Here is a 16,016-nt window from a genome sequence, read left to right as displayed (position 1 = left end):
AAGAATTTCCTCATTTTTACCTGTATATTCTGATTTTGATTATGCTCATTAAATATTCCACATTTATCAGTAATGGCCCTATTCAGCCATATTCACTTCTCAACACAGTAAGGTCACTTCAGTTTAATCTGTCTAAAAACTATTTATGATACTGAAAGACATATTACACCTATTAAGAAGACTAAAGCACATTTTCTTCAAGAGCACTGCTCATTTGAAAACACACGACAGATGGGAGCAATAAAACCTTCCCACTAAAGAAAACAAATTTTGCAGCTATAGTATGTGTTCCTACTCAAGACATTCCCTATTGCCTGCCTACTCCTAAATACACATATTACAGTCTTGCCATACTCTAGCCTTCATTAATTACAGAAAAAACACTGAATCTGATACAAGTTTAATACCTGCTTCATGTATGCATAGCACATGGTCTCTGCAACCCGCTTTCCTTCATCATAGCAGGCTCTTGGACCTATTGGATTCACGTGGCCCCAGTAATCCTCATTCTGAGGGTGAACCTCAGGATCTATGGGGAAAGAAAACCATCTTAAATGAAGATCTATAAAAAGGTGACTTTCAGTAGATCACTCGCGTTATACAATTCAACAGCTTCTCTCTGAACTATGCATTTAAAAGAATCTTACATTTCACACAATTCCTTAGAAGTGCATTCAATTTTGAAGTGTGAGAAGTACCTCTGATAAAAAGGCAAGCTAAGACAGTGATGAAAATCTATCATTCTGACATCTGCCAAAATATTTGTAAATACCCTTATATACAGTCATATCTAAAAAGCTCTAAATGTTGTTTTATCCTTCTTACCTCCATATACCTCTGAGGTAGAGGCCAGTAGCAGCCGTGCTCCAACACGTTTAGCTAACCCTAAATTTTGGGCAATCGAGAAAGAAAAACACAATTAAGAGCAAGGGCAAGAATCTTTCAGTCACATTAGTTGGTTCAGTGTGATCCTGTTTTACATGTTTTTAAAGAGAATTTGATTTCACTGGACAGATCTAGCTGTAAATCACATCCATAGCTCACATTCCCAAACTAGAAAACTTAAGAAACAGTAGAGCAGCACCCATATGTGATGTGTTTGCTTCTGGGACTAAAAGTTGCAATGAATCAAGATCCAAGAACTTAATGTATTACAACCTAAATAAAGGCCAAGGAAGCATAAACCAATTAGGAAATTAGGATCTTGAAATAACACACTATATTATGATTGTTTATTATTGATTATTTCTTTACATAGCTTAAAGATAAGCTATGTAAAGAAACTGATAGAGAATAACATATTATAGGACAAGAATCAATAATTTCTCTTCTATTATGTCCCTTCAAACTGCCTGGATGATCCTACCCATCACTTGAGATTATCCCTGCACTCTATTTCAATGACTTTCTGGTCTCCAAGTTGGCATGGCAAATCAAAGTATATGCCATTCACCTACGCCATTCTGGTACCTCAATAGCTTCTAAATCACTTAATTCTCTGAATTGTACACTTTGGAGTATCACTCAGATGAGAAACTCAGCTGAGCTAATGCCCAGGAGTTTTTTTGACTCATAACAACTCTTAGGATCACTGACACACAGATCAAGCTGCAGCATATATCAAATGGATCAAAGATGGAAGGAAAAAGTAGCAAATGCTTGAGGTCTTCTTTTCATAGACCCATTCCCAGCATAAAACCTAACAGACAAAGCCGAAAACGTTGCCTTGTAATTATCTAGCATGAAGCCAGACATTAAACATTCTTTCAGAATTTGCTAGCCAAGGCATGCACAAGAGGGTGCAGTTCCACCTAGTTCAACGTTTGCTGTGGCAGAAAGGAACAGTCACTCATGGCAATCATGGGAACATTCCACAGTCACCAAAGTGAAAAGTGCAGTCGTGAACAAAACCCTGCTATAAAATAACACGCTCTTAACTGTTCCTGGGACTTTTATAATTACTGCACACTCCATAGCCAAGTTACAGGCATGAAGTTCTTGTGCTTTGTCAGCTAAGTTATCAGTGTTTATCTGTAGATATATTTAAAGGAAAAGTACAAAGACAGTAAAAATATCTCCAACCTTATTTTTCTTAAAGAAACAACTTTTTAAAATGTACAACTTATCTGCTCCATCCTCCCCTCTCCCCAGCAACTCTGTCCAGGTTATATTATTCTAATCAACTTAAGTAAGAAAAAAAATTCCACTTACCCAGCATGTTTAATGTCCCAATAGTGTTGGTCTTTAATGTTTTTATAGGATTATACATGTAATTTGGAGGAGAAGCAGGAGATGCTAGATGATAGATCTGGTCCACTAGAGAAAAATGGAGGGGGGAGCATTATTATTTTCCCATTAACATATTAAAGGAGATAGCATTAGAGTCAAGAAACAATTAATCCTCTGCATTTCCTAGCACAGGAACTCAACACTTCCTGTATTGCTACCTACAGATAATATGTATAGAAACCTGTTGCAACCATTAGAAAGACTTAATTTTTAGTAAAACAGAACCTAAAGCATAATATATATCTCAACACTGCTGACAAGATACAAATGACTGTGTTGGTGTTCACACTTTCCACTTGTAAAAACTTTACTTATGAGTATGTCAGAAATGTTTAGAAGTTGCAAAACTATTTGCAACAATCTGTTACCCTCAAGTTTTTAAGTGACTACAAGCTTGAGAATGGAATTTGATGCAAAAAATGGTAGAAATATTTTTGTAATACCATGAGGAACCATTTGGAAAAATAAATATTGTATTTTTATTCCTAAACCATTTGTCAATGAAATATTAATGGGGTTTGTATCATATTTATATATTAAATATATATGGCAAGAAACAGGCATGTAACTTTTGTCCTTTTTTCCCTATGATGATGACCTATGTTCTATGCTATGCTTTGGATAATACAGCATTTTAGCTTTAATTAAGAAAACACACACACAAACCAGAAGCCAACACAGAGATTTCAGTGCCCCTCCACTCCCTGTTATGAAATATAATTAACCTACACAAGTCAAAATTCATTGTCTGAGATAGGAATGCAAAGGTTGAAGACACTACAGGGAAACAAGGATTTTTTGTTCAACTATAATGAAAACAAAGCAGCGAAAATTTTCACAGTATTCAACATTCAAAAGCTCAACCTGCAATCTGTTCATAACACGACTGTTGTAAATATGTAAATGTCTTTCTGTCCTCTATGTAACATGAATAACAGCCAGCCAGAACTATGTGAAAAAACAGCTATGGATAAGTGAATGCAAAGAAAAAAAATTACGCATAAGATCAAATGAGAGATAGTGATGTTTAAGAAAAACAAATTCCCTACACCAAGGTCAACCAAGAAAAGCAATCAAAAGGTGATGAATTAGAATGGCAGGACAAAAGAGAGAGAAAATAATTCCTTCTTTGTATTTCAAAAGAAAAGTAGTGAGGTTTTTTTTTAAGAAGACTCAGCACTGTAACCTGACAGAACCCAGAAAAGTCAAGGCCAGGTGCTATTCTGACAGAAGAAAATACTGCATGGCATAAGGCTGTCTTGCCCTAGAACAGAACACCATTGGTCAAACAAATGTTTTTTCCTTTTAATTATTTCCTTAGGTGTTTTATTATTAACGAGCAGTAGCAAATCACAACATTAAAAAATAAAGCTGTATTTTGACCACATATTGATTTCTCTCATCCCTCTGTTGGGTTTAACTTTCACAGTATCTGTGACACAATGAATGTTTTTCTCCAGTTTTAAATGAATTTTACTACTAAAAACAGGGTAGAAGCATCCTTGACTTTCAAATGAACATTTTTTTTCTTTTTCTCCATTTAAATATAACTATACTTGCTTACACAACACAAGCTGTATATGAGTTACATCTAGTAGGAAAAAAACCCCAGAATGGTTTGGGTTGAAAGAGACCTTAAAGATCATCTAGTTCCAACTCCCCTGCCATGGGCAGGGACACTTTGCACTAGACCAGGTTGCTCAGAGTTCCATCCAGCCTGGCTTGAACTCTTCCAGGGATGGGATTCCCACAACTTCTCTGGGCAACCTGTTCCAGTGCCTCACTACCCTCACAGTAAAGAATTCCTTCCCTATCTCTAACCTAAACCTACCTTCTCTCAGTTTAAAGCCATTACCCCTCGTCCTATCACTATATGAAAAAATAAAAAATCAAATACAAAGTTATCCCTGCTCACAACTGAGAACACTGAAATGTTAGAGAAATGTACTTCCTGTTGAAGACTTCCCTTCCTTCCTGATTCTCAAATTTCATTTGACAAAGTAAACACACAATCCTTTGCTTTCTGATCTCTCTCTCTAATATAAAACAAAGCACAGAATTACAGCAACAGCATATATAAGTGGCTTGATTTATCTATGTGAAAGGCACAGTTTTCAATAGTCTATTAAGCAATAAAAGAATTAAAATTAGTTAAAAGTCTTCAAAACACAAACCTCCTTCATATTAAAACATAACATCCTTTGTAAGATAAGCACATGTTCTGATAGTAATGCTTTAAAAATACTGGCTAAATTGGCATGGTAAAATATTTAACCTACTTTCTTTCTGAATCCTTAATGAAGTGTGCTTGCACATAATGTCAAGTTTTTCTAGGTTAACTGCTGTGTCTCAGCCTCCCGGGCAAGCTCAGTTGCTGCCTTCTATGTAACATAGCTCAGATAAGTGCATACTAGCTTATCTGTAGCAAGCATGTCAAAGTTTACCCAATGCTGCAGCCCTGCATTATTGGCATCACATCAGAAATCTGGCAAAACAAATTATGATTAAATTTTATTCACTGGTTAAGTTTACAATATCAAGAGTGACCAAAACAAGGAGAAATTATTTCAAGTCAAACCTCACCCCAGAGAACAATTAACTACCAGCATAAATACAGGATGAGTTTCTAAGGTAATCTGCATGACTCTCACTGCAAGTTTTACTGTCATGACAGAATAATAGTATTTGTCAGTATGCTCGAGTAGATGCCACAAAATGTATCTATCTCTTATATGCTGCTGTGCTGTCTTTGGTCTACAGGTGTTTACCTCTAGAGCAGAGATGAACAGCTGCCTAAAAGATGTCAAAACAGCCCAGAAAGCTAGAGAGATACAGTTTTGGCAGCTGTGTAACATTGGTGAGGATTTATTCTCACATAAAAAGGTGCAGAGAAGTACAATTTCATGCAGCAAATCTTCTGCTATTTGTTATTGAATTAACAGAAAACAGTATTTCCAACCACTATCAACTTTGGTACGGCATCAAGAGAAAACTTGCCACACAAGGTACCTATAATAACAACATAAATAGCATCCAAAGACTGCCTGATGCAGCGAGACTTGGAGGAAGCAAGCTCTCAGCTCAGGCTTGATTCCAAGCCCTGCCTGCATTACCAATGCAACTGAAACTTTTAGGATTTCTGTCTGCAACTTGAAGCTAATTAATTGCTCTGCATGGTGAAGAATGACATGGAATAATTATTCCTTGCTTTGGTTCACTATTGATATTGTAAGCTTAAGCAGTGAATAAAATTGTAATCAATTTTTGTGCTGGGGAAATAAAGCAAAAATGTAGCACGGGGTAAAGTTTAGTTGGTCAGTTAAAGTTTGACATGCCTCCTACAGATAAGCCCTGAATATGAATAACTTGACTGACTCAAGTTATGCCTCTGAATATAAGTATCCCCCTCCCACACCATGGTACTGTCATGAAAGCAAAGAAAAGGGTAGACTGGAAGCTGGAAAAAGGAATACTTAGTGAAGCCACTGAACGCTGTTCGCAGACAGCAGGTAATTCGAGAACGGTGGCTCAGAAAAATGAACAAAGCGATAGTTGAAGTCACTACAGTCAACTCAGAGTTGAACTCTGACCTGACTTTTATGCTGTTTCTACCTACCTATTCAATCATAACCTCTTCTAAATCTAGTTTTCAGCAAGCTGTGGTGAAATTTTTGCAAAGTGAAAATATCACTTCAAAAGCATTTTGGTCTGTCAGTAATTTACTGCCCAATCCTAGTCTGTTGAAGCAGTAGTGAACTCTTTCCTGCCTCCCTCTCCATCCACCTAATTTTTGTTTTTTTTTCAAATACCTGCTGAATTTTTGACAATCAGCAGCTCCTATAAGAGGGGTTCCTTTAATGGCATGTGACAATTCAGATAAACAGGGTGAAAAGCTACCTTCCTTTTTGCCACACAAGGATACAGCTAGGCCTGTGATCATATAAGTGGTCATATAACTGTTAGCTAGAAACAAATGCATATAAATACAAAGCCCCAAAAGTTTCTTATAATCTTCACGTTTATTTATTTATTTTTAAACAAAAAATCAAGTGTAATGAACAGTGTTGAAAAAAAAAGAAAGAAAAGTGAAAACACTCTTATCCCTTTAGTCCTTCATTTCTCCTTGTTTCCCAGCTAACGATTGCTTTAAATGAAATAAAGAGAAGGAGCTGGGGGAAAACCCAGGTTTTCCTTGCCAGAAGTACAGTCTTGGCTGTCTCAGTATGGTTTGCCTCAATGTACTTTTCCCATATGCACAAAGGCAAAAATAGAACCCTGTGCTGAAAAGGTTCAGCAAAAGCAGAACCAGCAGAGAGATGGAAGATGGGGCATTTGTCAAGTGTCAGATGGCCATCTTCTAGATCAAAGGGACAGGCAGACAAGCAGCTCCAGGACTTTCCCTCTTGCCCATTAAGGAATCTTTAGTACATCAAGCTTTGGACCAATGGAAAACATCACTGTTTTTCCAAAACATTTAGAGAATGCTGGACATTTCAGCAGGGTGAAAAGACAAATTTCTTCTGCAAACTTGTCACATTTGATCCATCAAACTGACGATGTTGAGACAAGAACAATTATTTCTCCTTCCACCTTCTCTCTATGAACTGTCAGGTCTAAAAAATATCTACTATTTTTTTGTCTCAGAAGTCAGCCTACCTAGCTTGGCTAGCTTGGCTGACAACCTCGTGTGCTCTAGTACAAAGCTGACAGTTATTTAAGATAGCAGGAAACTTAACTCTGTTCCAGTCATAACTGTGGAAAGCTATCCTAGCTACAGCTTTTCACAGGCTTAACTGTTTGGGTGCCTGGGACAGTAGCTACTGGAGGACAGAAAGAAATGCATCTAGTTATTGACCTCCACATCTCTTCCTTATTACATAAGGTAAAGAAAAAAAGTTTTACAGCATTTAATTCTGCCCACCAAGAAGCCTTGAGCTAGCTTTGCAAATAAATCAGTGCATTATTTGAAAATAATTGTGTGAATGGTCATGCAAAGCTTTACATAGGTAAGTAAGGACCATAAAACAAGAACAAATGGTAACAATAAAATTCTGAAAGTTTTGTATGTAACTCATATTGGGCATTAGAACACTCTAAACCACTGGAACACAGTAGCAAGTAGTTTACCAAGCACAGAATGGTAGACTAGTAATAAAGAAAGATTAAATAAATTTGTTATAATTTTGCTGGAAAAAAGGCAAAAAATTAAATTCATTTCAAAATAGCACAGACACAGAAGATGGCATAAACATTCAAGCCCGATACACAGTGGCAAATATAGAAATCTATGCTCAATATAAAGTTTAAGTAACATATTGGAAAATAAATAGCAACTAACACTTGTCAATTATGCCCTTTTCTAGGAGAAAAGCTAAAAAAAAATCCCTAAAATTTAGCATACATGGAATCTGCAATACCTAAATCTGGACATGAATGTTCAGTCTTGTGTTTTCCTTAATGCTAAACAAGAACAATCAATATAAGCACTCACTTCTACAAAATACTGCAATTAAACTACCTTCCTTCATATCATCTTTCTTTATTTTCTAGCCATAATAATGCATGTGTTCTCTGTGTTTCCTAAGTGATTAGTAAGGGGGGAACCTACCACCTTTCCTATGCTAGGAAATGACCATCTTCAATTTCTGCCTTCAACACGTGTCATAGTCCCAGAAAGGACTAAACAGGTCACTAAGTCCACTAAGCACCTGCATCCATCACTGTATTTGCTAGTCAGGAAGTACTAAGCAGAAAAGCTTTGATCAGAAGTGCACAAACAAGTTTCTACAGCTTGAACATAAAAAGAGCTATGCCAATTCCATTACTGTAGGTCAGGCCAGAGACACTGACACAGTGAAGCGAGACATTTCTATTGCCCCGAACTAAAAAAGACTGCAAGTAAAAATAATTTCCCTGATGTCAAAAATGCTGTCTGTAACTTCAGACAAACTAGAATAACTTCATAAAGGTTTACCATATTGCTCATAGTGGAGGAGTTTTGGAGAGTTTCACTCCAGAGACTGAGGCACCAGTGCACTCAGCTCTGGACAAACAAAATTAAGCAGCATATGTCCTCTGCCTTGCCGTAACATTCCCTAACTGAACAACCTAAAACCACTAAGTTAAATGTATTAAGTATCTGTCAGAGGGAACAAAGTCTAGGAAGGGAAAAATCCGGAAGTTCAGAAGAAAAAAGAAAAAGGAATGTATTGAAGACACTCCCTGTGCCTCTATTTGTATGCTTTAAGTTACCTGTGAGATGCCTTGAAGATACTGAGAACATTGTTTAGTAAAATGTTATCATCCTGACTTCAGGAAGCTATAGACTATTTTTTGATCAATTTTGTGAGACTGTTGGTTTTAGCCTTAAAGTCAACTCAGACCCACAAGCTAGCAAAGTACTGAAAACTAAAAGCTTTTTGTAGTCCCAGTCAAGCAAATGATGTAATAAAGTTCTATAAAGTTATTTTACTTACCTATGCCTGTAACTAACAACTGCAACACCTGAAAACTCTGAAAGTCCATCTCCTCATAACTATATATGCCACATACTTACAGCACTTCTCTCAACTTACAAAATGTGTTTTTGTTCTATCATTTTGGAAGCTTTTCAGTGAAAGACAGATAAGCCAAAACTACCTTTGCATTCACAACAGTCCCTGAAATTAGAGCCAACATTTAAGAACTGTTTTTCCAGAAATCAGACAGCTGGCATGAAGAATTAAAACAAAACAAGAAACCAAGATCAAAACCAAACAGTTTTATTTAATGCAAATAATTGAAGATGAGTTAATTTCAGGACACAAGTGATAAAACAGTTCATCCTTATCCACCACTTACACACACTTTTCTTCTCTGTCATTTCACTTTTCTGTCAGTTAGGCAGTGTACATGCATTTGTTGTAACAAGTCTTTGAACATCAGAATGGAACTACTCTTCACTACTCTGCCCAAAAAAGAAATAACCTGTTTTGCTTTCAGCTGCCACAGACTGCAATTTTAGAAGTATTATCCCAATATTTTTCAAAATGTCTGTGATTAGTGAAATGAAATCAGTTCAACTGAGTCAACTGATGTGGGGATTAAGTGCACCTTCAGTAAATATGCAGATGACACTAAGCTGGGCGGGAGTGTTGATCAGCTCGAGGGTAGGAAGGCTCTGCAGAGAGACCTGGGCAGGACAACTGCATAAGGTTCAATAAAGTGAAGTGCTGGGTCCTGCACTTGGGTCACAGCAACCCCATGCAGACTTGAGGAGTGGCTTAAGAGCTGTTCAACAAAAAGGGACTTTGGGGTGCTGTTTGACAGCTGGCTCAATAGGAGCCAACAGTGCACCAAGGAGGACCAACAGCATCCTGGCCTCTATCAAGAACAGATGAGGGAAGTGATTGTTACCCTGTACTTGGCACTGGTGAGGCTACACCTCAAGTACTGCATTCAGTTCTGGGCCCCTCACTTTAAAAAGGACATTGAGGTGCTGGAGCATGTCCAAAGAAAAGCAACAAGGCTCATAAAGTGTCTAGAAAACATGTCTTACAAGGGAGCTGGGTTTGTTTAGTCTCAAGATGAAGAGGCTCAGGGGTGACCTCATCACTCTCCACAATTATCTGAAAGGAGGTTGTAGTTAGGTGGGGGACAGTCTGTCCTTGCATGCCTGCAGTGAGAGGACTAGAGGAAATGGCCTTAAGCTGAGACAAGGAAGCTTCAGAGTAGATACTACAAAAGAATTTTTCATTGTTACTGTGTCAGGCACTGGAATAGATTGCCTGGAGGGGTGGCTGAGTCACCATCCCTGGAGGTGTTTAAGAGGCATCTGGATCTGGTGCTGGGTGATATAGTTTAGTGGCTTAGGAGTTACAGTGGTAGTGCTGGGTTGACAGTTGGACTGAATGATCTTAAAGTTCTCTTTCAACTTTGATGGTTCTGTGATTCTAAGGGTTTTCACTGTTGACTGGAAAGCTGTGGCATTTTTAGGCCCATGTTTGTTTCAAATTTGTGAAAGGTGTGGCAAAACCAAACCAATAAACAAAAAACTCCATAAACAACCAAAAAGAAACCCAAGGCCTTAGTGTGTTTATGTGAACTGTGAAATAGTTCAGCTGAGGACATTTTTCAGGTGGGAGAGTTTTAAAGGGAATAGGCATCTATCACCTTACAGAATATTGTTTTAAGGCTTCCAAAGGTGGCTGAAGAAGTAAGAAGAAGAAACACCAGGGGGAGAAGGATATAGGCTATGCATATCTGTCTGAGGTTTTCTTTCACATTTATTCAACTGCTGGAGCTACTGCAGAAAAGGTGTGTGTGCCTAACGGCATTTGATAACCAGGCCTCAAGACTGAAAATTGAGAGACATTACTTGCTTTTTAGAAATCCAACTTGTAGAATGACTACCATCTTACTACATCACCTTGGAAGTGGCTTATATTTTTGTCTGTGTGTGTTTTGGGGAGTTTTGAGGGGTGTATGGTGTGGGGGTTTTTTTTAAGGTTTTTTGGTTGATTGGTTGCTTTTTTTCCCAGGGTGGAAGCATGTATGTGCTTTTGGGGTTGAAGTTGTTCTTTGGGAGATTGCATGGCAGTTTTCTCTTTTGTTTGTTTGGTTTTTTTGTTTTGGTTTGGTTTTTTTTTGTTTATACATGTACTTAAGTATAACTATTTCACACTAAAAATACAGACTTCAGGGGCTTAAAATTATATAAAAACAAAACCTAATTTTTTCTACAAATACACAGTCAACTCTAATGCAAAGGTGGGTATAAACAAGACAGAACTAATTCTGAAGCCACTGTGTAAACCAAGTACATTACTTATGACCTACGTTTATTTAATCTAAAATTTCCTTTAGCATTTTTAATGCAATTTATTACCCTGAAGTGGAGTGGATCACAGTAACACCAGATCAAGCATCCATTCTCATTTGTTCTCCAAATAATATCTGTATGTCTTTACACTACAGTTAGTACTACCATGTGCCACAGTGCTCACAAGTAACTATCTCAGGGAGAATGCAATCTGAAACAATGTAGAGAATGAGGCAGAATATAAGTAAAGGTGGATTTCTGCTTTTTTTTTCTGATAATAGAAAAGAAGAGTAAAAAGAGATTCTTTTCTTTACAGACCACTCTTCAGAAAAAAAACTGTCTTTCTGTATCAAAAAAATCCATTTATTAGTGTATTAAACCTCTATACAAGCATAAGGCTGAAATGAGAATAAAAACCTTAAGTATTTTAAAAATGCAGAATTCAACTAAAATAGGAAAAAAAAGGGTTAATATAACTATTTTAGAATTTATTTTTTTTACTATTTTCCATCTTTCAAGATTCCTAAACTACTTTCATTCCATTAAAGAATTCAGGGCCCTTGTCCTTCTGCTTGAAAAAGCCCAAGTGAAAGCTATGTTCTTGTGCCTTTTCCACTGACATTACCAAATGCTAAAGCAAAGGAAATCCTAGTAGAGGAGGAGAAAGACATTCAGCATTACAGTTAACCAGAGTTATCACAGGCCTAAGAAATAAAATGTGTGTTTAGGTGATCTATTATTGTCTCTGCCCAATCTAGACCAGGATTCAAGAATGAGTGCCACTTCATGCCATGGATCAAAGACAATGACGCAGCCAAAGCAGACTGTGCGTAGGCACCACTGTGAAGCTCAAAGCTATGCATCTCGAGACTAAATTCACTTTTCCAAATCAAAAGTCAAATCACTGTTCTTTCTAGACCAGAAATGAGGTCTCTATCAGAAATAAAACACTGATTACTCTCTCTGGAATTCAACTGTCGAAAAACCTGATATGACCTGGCTTAAACAGGACAGCAAATACGCAGAAATTCTCTAGATACAAACCAACTTTTTATCATGAGTTCACAGTCATTGCAACTTATATTGACAAGTAAAAAGGAGAAAATGGGACTAAGACAGGAAGTATCTTATCTGTATGCAAACTTGTTAATCTGTTGCAAGAACTATCCCGCACTGCCTCTAAACTGGACTCTAAACTCTACAATGAAATCAAATTTTATCATGTTCTTATACCAGTGTATGAAAGTTAATTTTATTTTAACATATAGCCATGCCAGCTTCAATTTACACTGTTGGAGGATGAGAAGATATGCAATAAACTACTCACTGAATAACATGCTATAATTTGTTGTTAGCACAAATTGGGGAATTGGTGTCTTAATTACACAGAAGATGGAAAGGCAGCTGAAGGATTTCAGAATTCCCATTCATTAGTGCCTAGTTCATTGGGCAACAGTATTAGCAATGATGATAATTCTCTGAAAAGGTTTCAGGTGCTATCAGTCAGAAATAAGGTAATGCAGGTGAAAGGTTAGGAAAGCTGACAAACTGAAGTGGCTGAAGTATAAGCTACCAGCACCTGGAGTCAATTTATAAGATCCTTGTCCCATTATCCTGTCTGTAGAAGCAAAGGTTTGAAGTAAAATAACAGGAGTAACTAAACCAGTGCATTGTCAAAACAGAGCAGGAGCATGTGTTTATGCAGGACTGTTCCAGTAGTGCTGTCAGGAATTCATCACGAGCTATTACACAAGAGATGCAAGTGCTAGAGATTTTTTTTGTGAAATCCCATCCATTACATTTAGCAGGAATAAAAAAATACAACTGAGATTCATTTTTTTGTTTTAAATAATGAACAACTCTATTGCTAGAGTTTTAAAAGGATGGAGCAAACTCACCAGAACTGCAGTGTAATTTGAGTAATCCTTTCATTGATTCATTATATACCTATATACTCCCATAGAAGCCTATAAATCCATGTATCTCAAATACAACTACCTTAATGCTATCTTACACTATGGCATAGTAGTTTGAGGTTTATGACAGTTTAGATGTTGAGCTACTACTTTGAAGCAGAATGTTTTTCTGTTTCTTTCCTTGTTTAGGATTGGTGGGTTTTTTTGTTTTTCTGTTGAAAACCAGGGAAATTTGGTGCTGCTGTTTTCCTATTCCACAGATTGTAGAATGCCTGTACCCAAAGCAGGAGCAATGTTTTCTACAGAAGACACTTTAGGGAACTAAGGGAAGTTAGCTTCCTCTCAACTGACCATACACAGTTGTAGGACGCAAGTCTAGGGTAACTGAAGCCCTGAATTAAACCATGCAGTTAATGAAATATCTGGACTGCAGACTCTGTGTGTGTGTAAGCCTGTGCAGGCACACAGGGAAATGGGACAATGAATGGAACAGACAGACTGACCCACTGCCATCTTGCCTTCTAACAAAATCAGTCACATCAGGAAATTTTTAAGATCTCCTTCCTCCCATCCACTCATGAAGAACAGATTTCAAAGACAAAAGCACTCTGAACCTCTCACTCCATAGTGGTCACAGAAAATAGACTAATAATAAACAAAGCACAGAGCTATTACATAGATCAATCCAGAATTTAGTGCATAAATTAAATTTCTGTACAGGCACACATACTTAGAAGGGTAAAGCACAACAAAGTGCAAATACCAAAGCAGAGACTACTTACCTTCAATGTACAGGGGCTCAACGACATCGTGATTTATCAGTTCGAAGTTCTCATGACCAATCCAGTGCTCCACATTTCTTTTCCTGCCCGTAAAGAAGTTGTCCACAACTGTAACCTCATGGCCATCCATCATTAGTTTGTCAGTAAGATGAGAACCCACAAACCCTGCTCCTCCAGTTATCTGCGTTAGGACAGTTGGTATAAATTTCTTTTTCTTTTTACAGAAACACTAGACAAAGTCTACAAACATGAAGACAGAACAGTAGCTTTCAGATCTTTGTTTACTCCAGGGAAAACAACTCCAACAACAACTCTATTTCCATACATCTTTTTGTTCCAAGATTTACAGCATTCAAAATTTCAAGAGACATATTTGACATGTTTCATCACTGTCAGGCTATAAGTTCAGCTACCTATTCACATCAACAAAATCTCTTTTTCAGATTACATTATTTTCCTTTTTTCTTTCAAATTGGATTGTGCCCTTTTATGCAACAGCGAAGCCTAAAGACACAAAAAGGTAATAGGAGAATTTTCTGCAAATTCCATTTCCCATAAAAAAAGAGATGACAGAACGCCAGGTTATTTTTGTGTCAGATTTATAATATCTGACATGTCAAATCTAGCTTTTGTCTTGTATAAATGGAAGACATGCTGGGTGTTCTAAGTAAGTACTGCAAGTTTTCACCCAGAAAGGAAATTCTTTGAAGACATCTCATTTGAAATATCTGCTAAATCCAAAATCATTCCTTTTGTGTTTTAATGCATTCATAGCTCACATCATTCTGGACTGAAGAGGTCAGGCAGTTGGTCTAGATGATTTCTGCAGGTCCCTGACAACTGAAAAAGTTCTATATCATTAGCTCCGACATGCAGCATTTGCCTGTCTTGGAAATTTCTGATGTTTTATTGCAAAGAAACAAGCAGAAAAAAAATATTTAAAACCTCATACTCTTGTTCCACTGCAGATGTACAAGAAACAAGAAAGTTCATAATTTTTTCCCCTTTTGCACCTCAGACTTCAACAGTAAACAATCAAAAAAACCCCCAAAACTCAGTACTGAAGCAGTCAATGCAAGTAAGTATAACAGCAAGTTGTGTGACACATCCAGACAGATCTATCTATGGAAGCAATTATTTCCTCTGCATTTCATAATCTGTTTTCAGGAACAAAGACATGACAGATCACCAGTCTCAACAAATGGACTTGTAAAGCTCTGTGTGGCATCAGCTTTATTATATGACTGCCTGATCAAATTCACATTTTGAAAGTGATTCAGTTGTTTATGTCCATTCTTCAGCTGCAGCGACAACTAACTAAACAATAAAAGGACATGGTGTAATTGTCGAGCAGGAATCTAATGGTGTGCTACAACAACAAAGTACTTTGTGGAGAAGGAAGAGATGCCTGGAGTTCTTTCACTTTGGGTTAGTCAAAGGCTAAACATTTATCCTGCCCACTACCTTGAGATCCACTATTTTAAAAAGCCAGATCAGCAGATTTTTTTTTAAACTAGAAAAAAAGATAAAGGAAAACTACCAAAGACTGAAAAGGGAAAAAACCCCTAAAAAACTCCCATAAAAACTACATCTGTTTTCTTTTGTAAAAACTTGAATGTCCACTTCTTGCATTCTCACACTTGTTTTTCTTATTAAAAATTCAGGACGACCAGTGTTTCAAAGTAACCGTAAGTACCAGCTAATAAAAGAATCATTTAGTTGGCCTATTTAGTATTCTTCTGAGTTTGTCAGGGCTTCCTTGTAGCAGATTCAACATGTGATTCAGTTCCTTGACAAACCTGAAGGAGAAACAGTGTTTAGGAGAAGCCCTCTTTGAAAGAAAAAAAGGAATCTCAAGATTCCTACCATGCTGCAACAGAGAGGATGGAAGAACAGGTTTCTGGCAGAATACTGTGAACAAGGAAAGAAGAATAGTAACTGAGGCAGAACAGTCCTCTGCCATGTGCCACCACACGAGCCATGCATGGAAAACCTACTGCCATAAGCTTATCCTGTCTTGGAAGTATGTTGCAGCCTTCCTGAATGTTCCAAGGGTTTTGGTTTTTTTGTGGTGATGAGGACAAAACTTTTCTGTAGATGACCTGAACCTACTCCTTCAACCAAGGCCCAAGGAAATCTCCTGCTGCTACTTGTATTTCCAAGATTGCAGAGAAGGCAAACTCAATGCTTGCACTATATCTTTGGTGCAGTAAAACAAAGTGTCTTCTT

General features: G+C 37.3%; 1 protein-coding gene across 1 annotated transcript in view; it reads right to left on the bottom strand.

Annotated features, from left to right (window-relative positions):
* UXS1 (UDP-glucuronate decarboxylase 1) overlaps positions 1-16,016 on the bottom strand; it is a 55,749-nt gene that overhangs the window by 16,339 nt on the left and 23,394 nt on the right. Inside the window, exons 6-9 of the mRNA XM_018084213.3 lie at positions 13,788-13,968; positions 2,212-2,316; positions 826-885; positions 408-529 (exon numbers count right to left, since the gene is read on the bottom strand). Coding sequence (XP_017939702.1) covers positions 408-529; positions 826-885; positions 2,212-2,316; positions 13,788-13,968 — 468 coding nt within the window. The remainder of the gene's footprint in view (positions 1-407; positions 530-825; positions 886-2,211; positions 2,317-13,787; positions 13,969-16,016) is intronic.

Source organism: Manacus vitellinus, unplaced genomic scaffold (genome assembly GCF_001715985.3).
Source record: "Manacus vitellinus isolate BGI_N305 unplaced genomic scaffold, ASM171598v3 scaffold_7_pilon, whole genome shotgun sequence".
NCBI lineage: Eukaryota > Metazoa > Chordata > Aves > Passeriformes > Pipridae > Manacus > Manacus vitellinus.
This window is presented reverse-complemented; position numbering and strand designations above follow the sequence as displayed.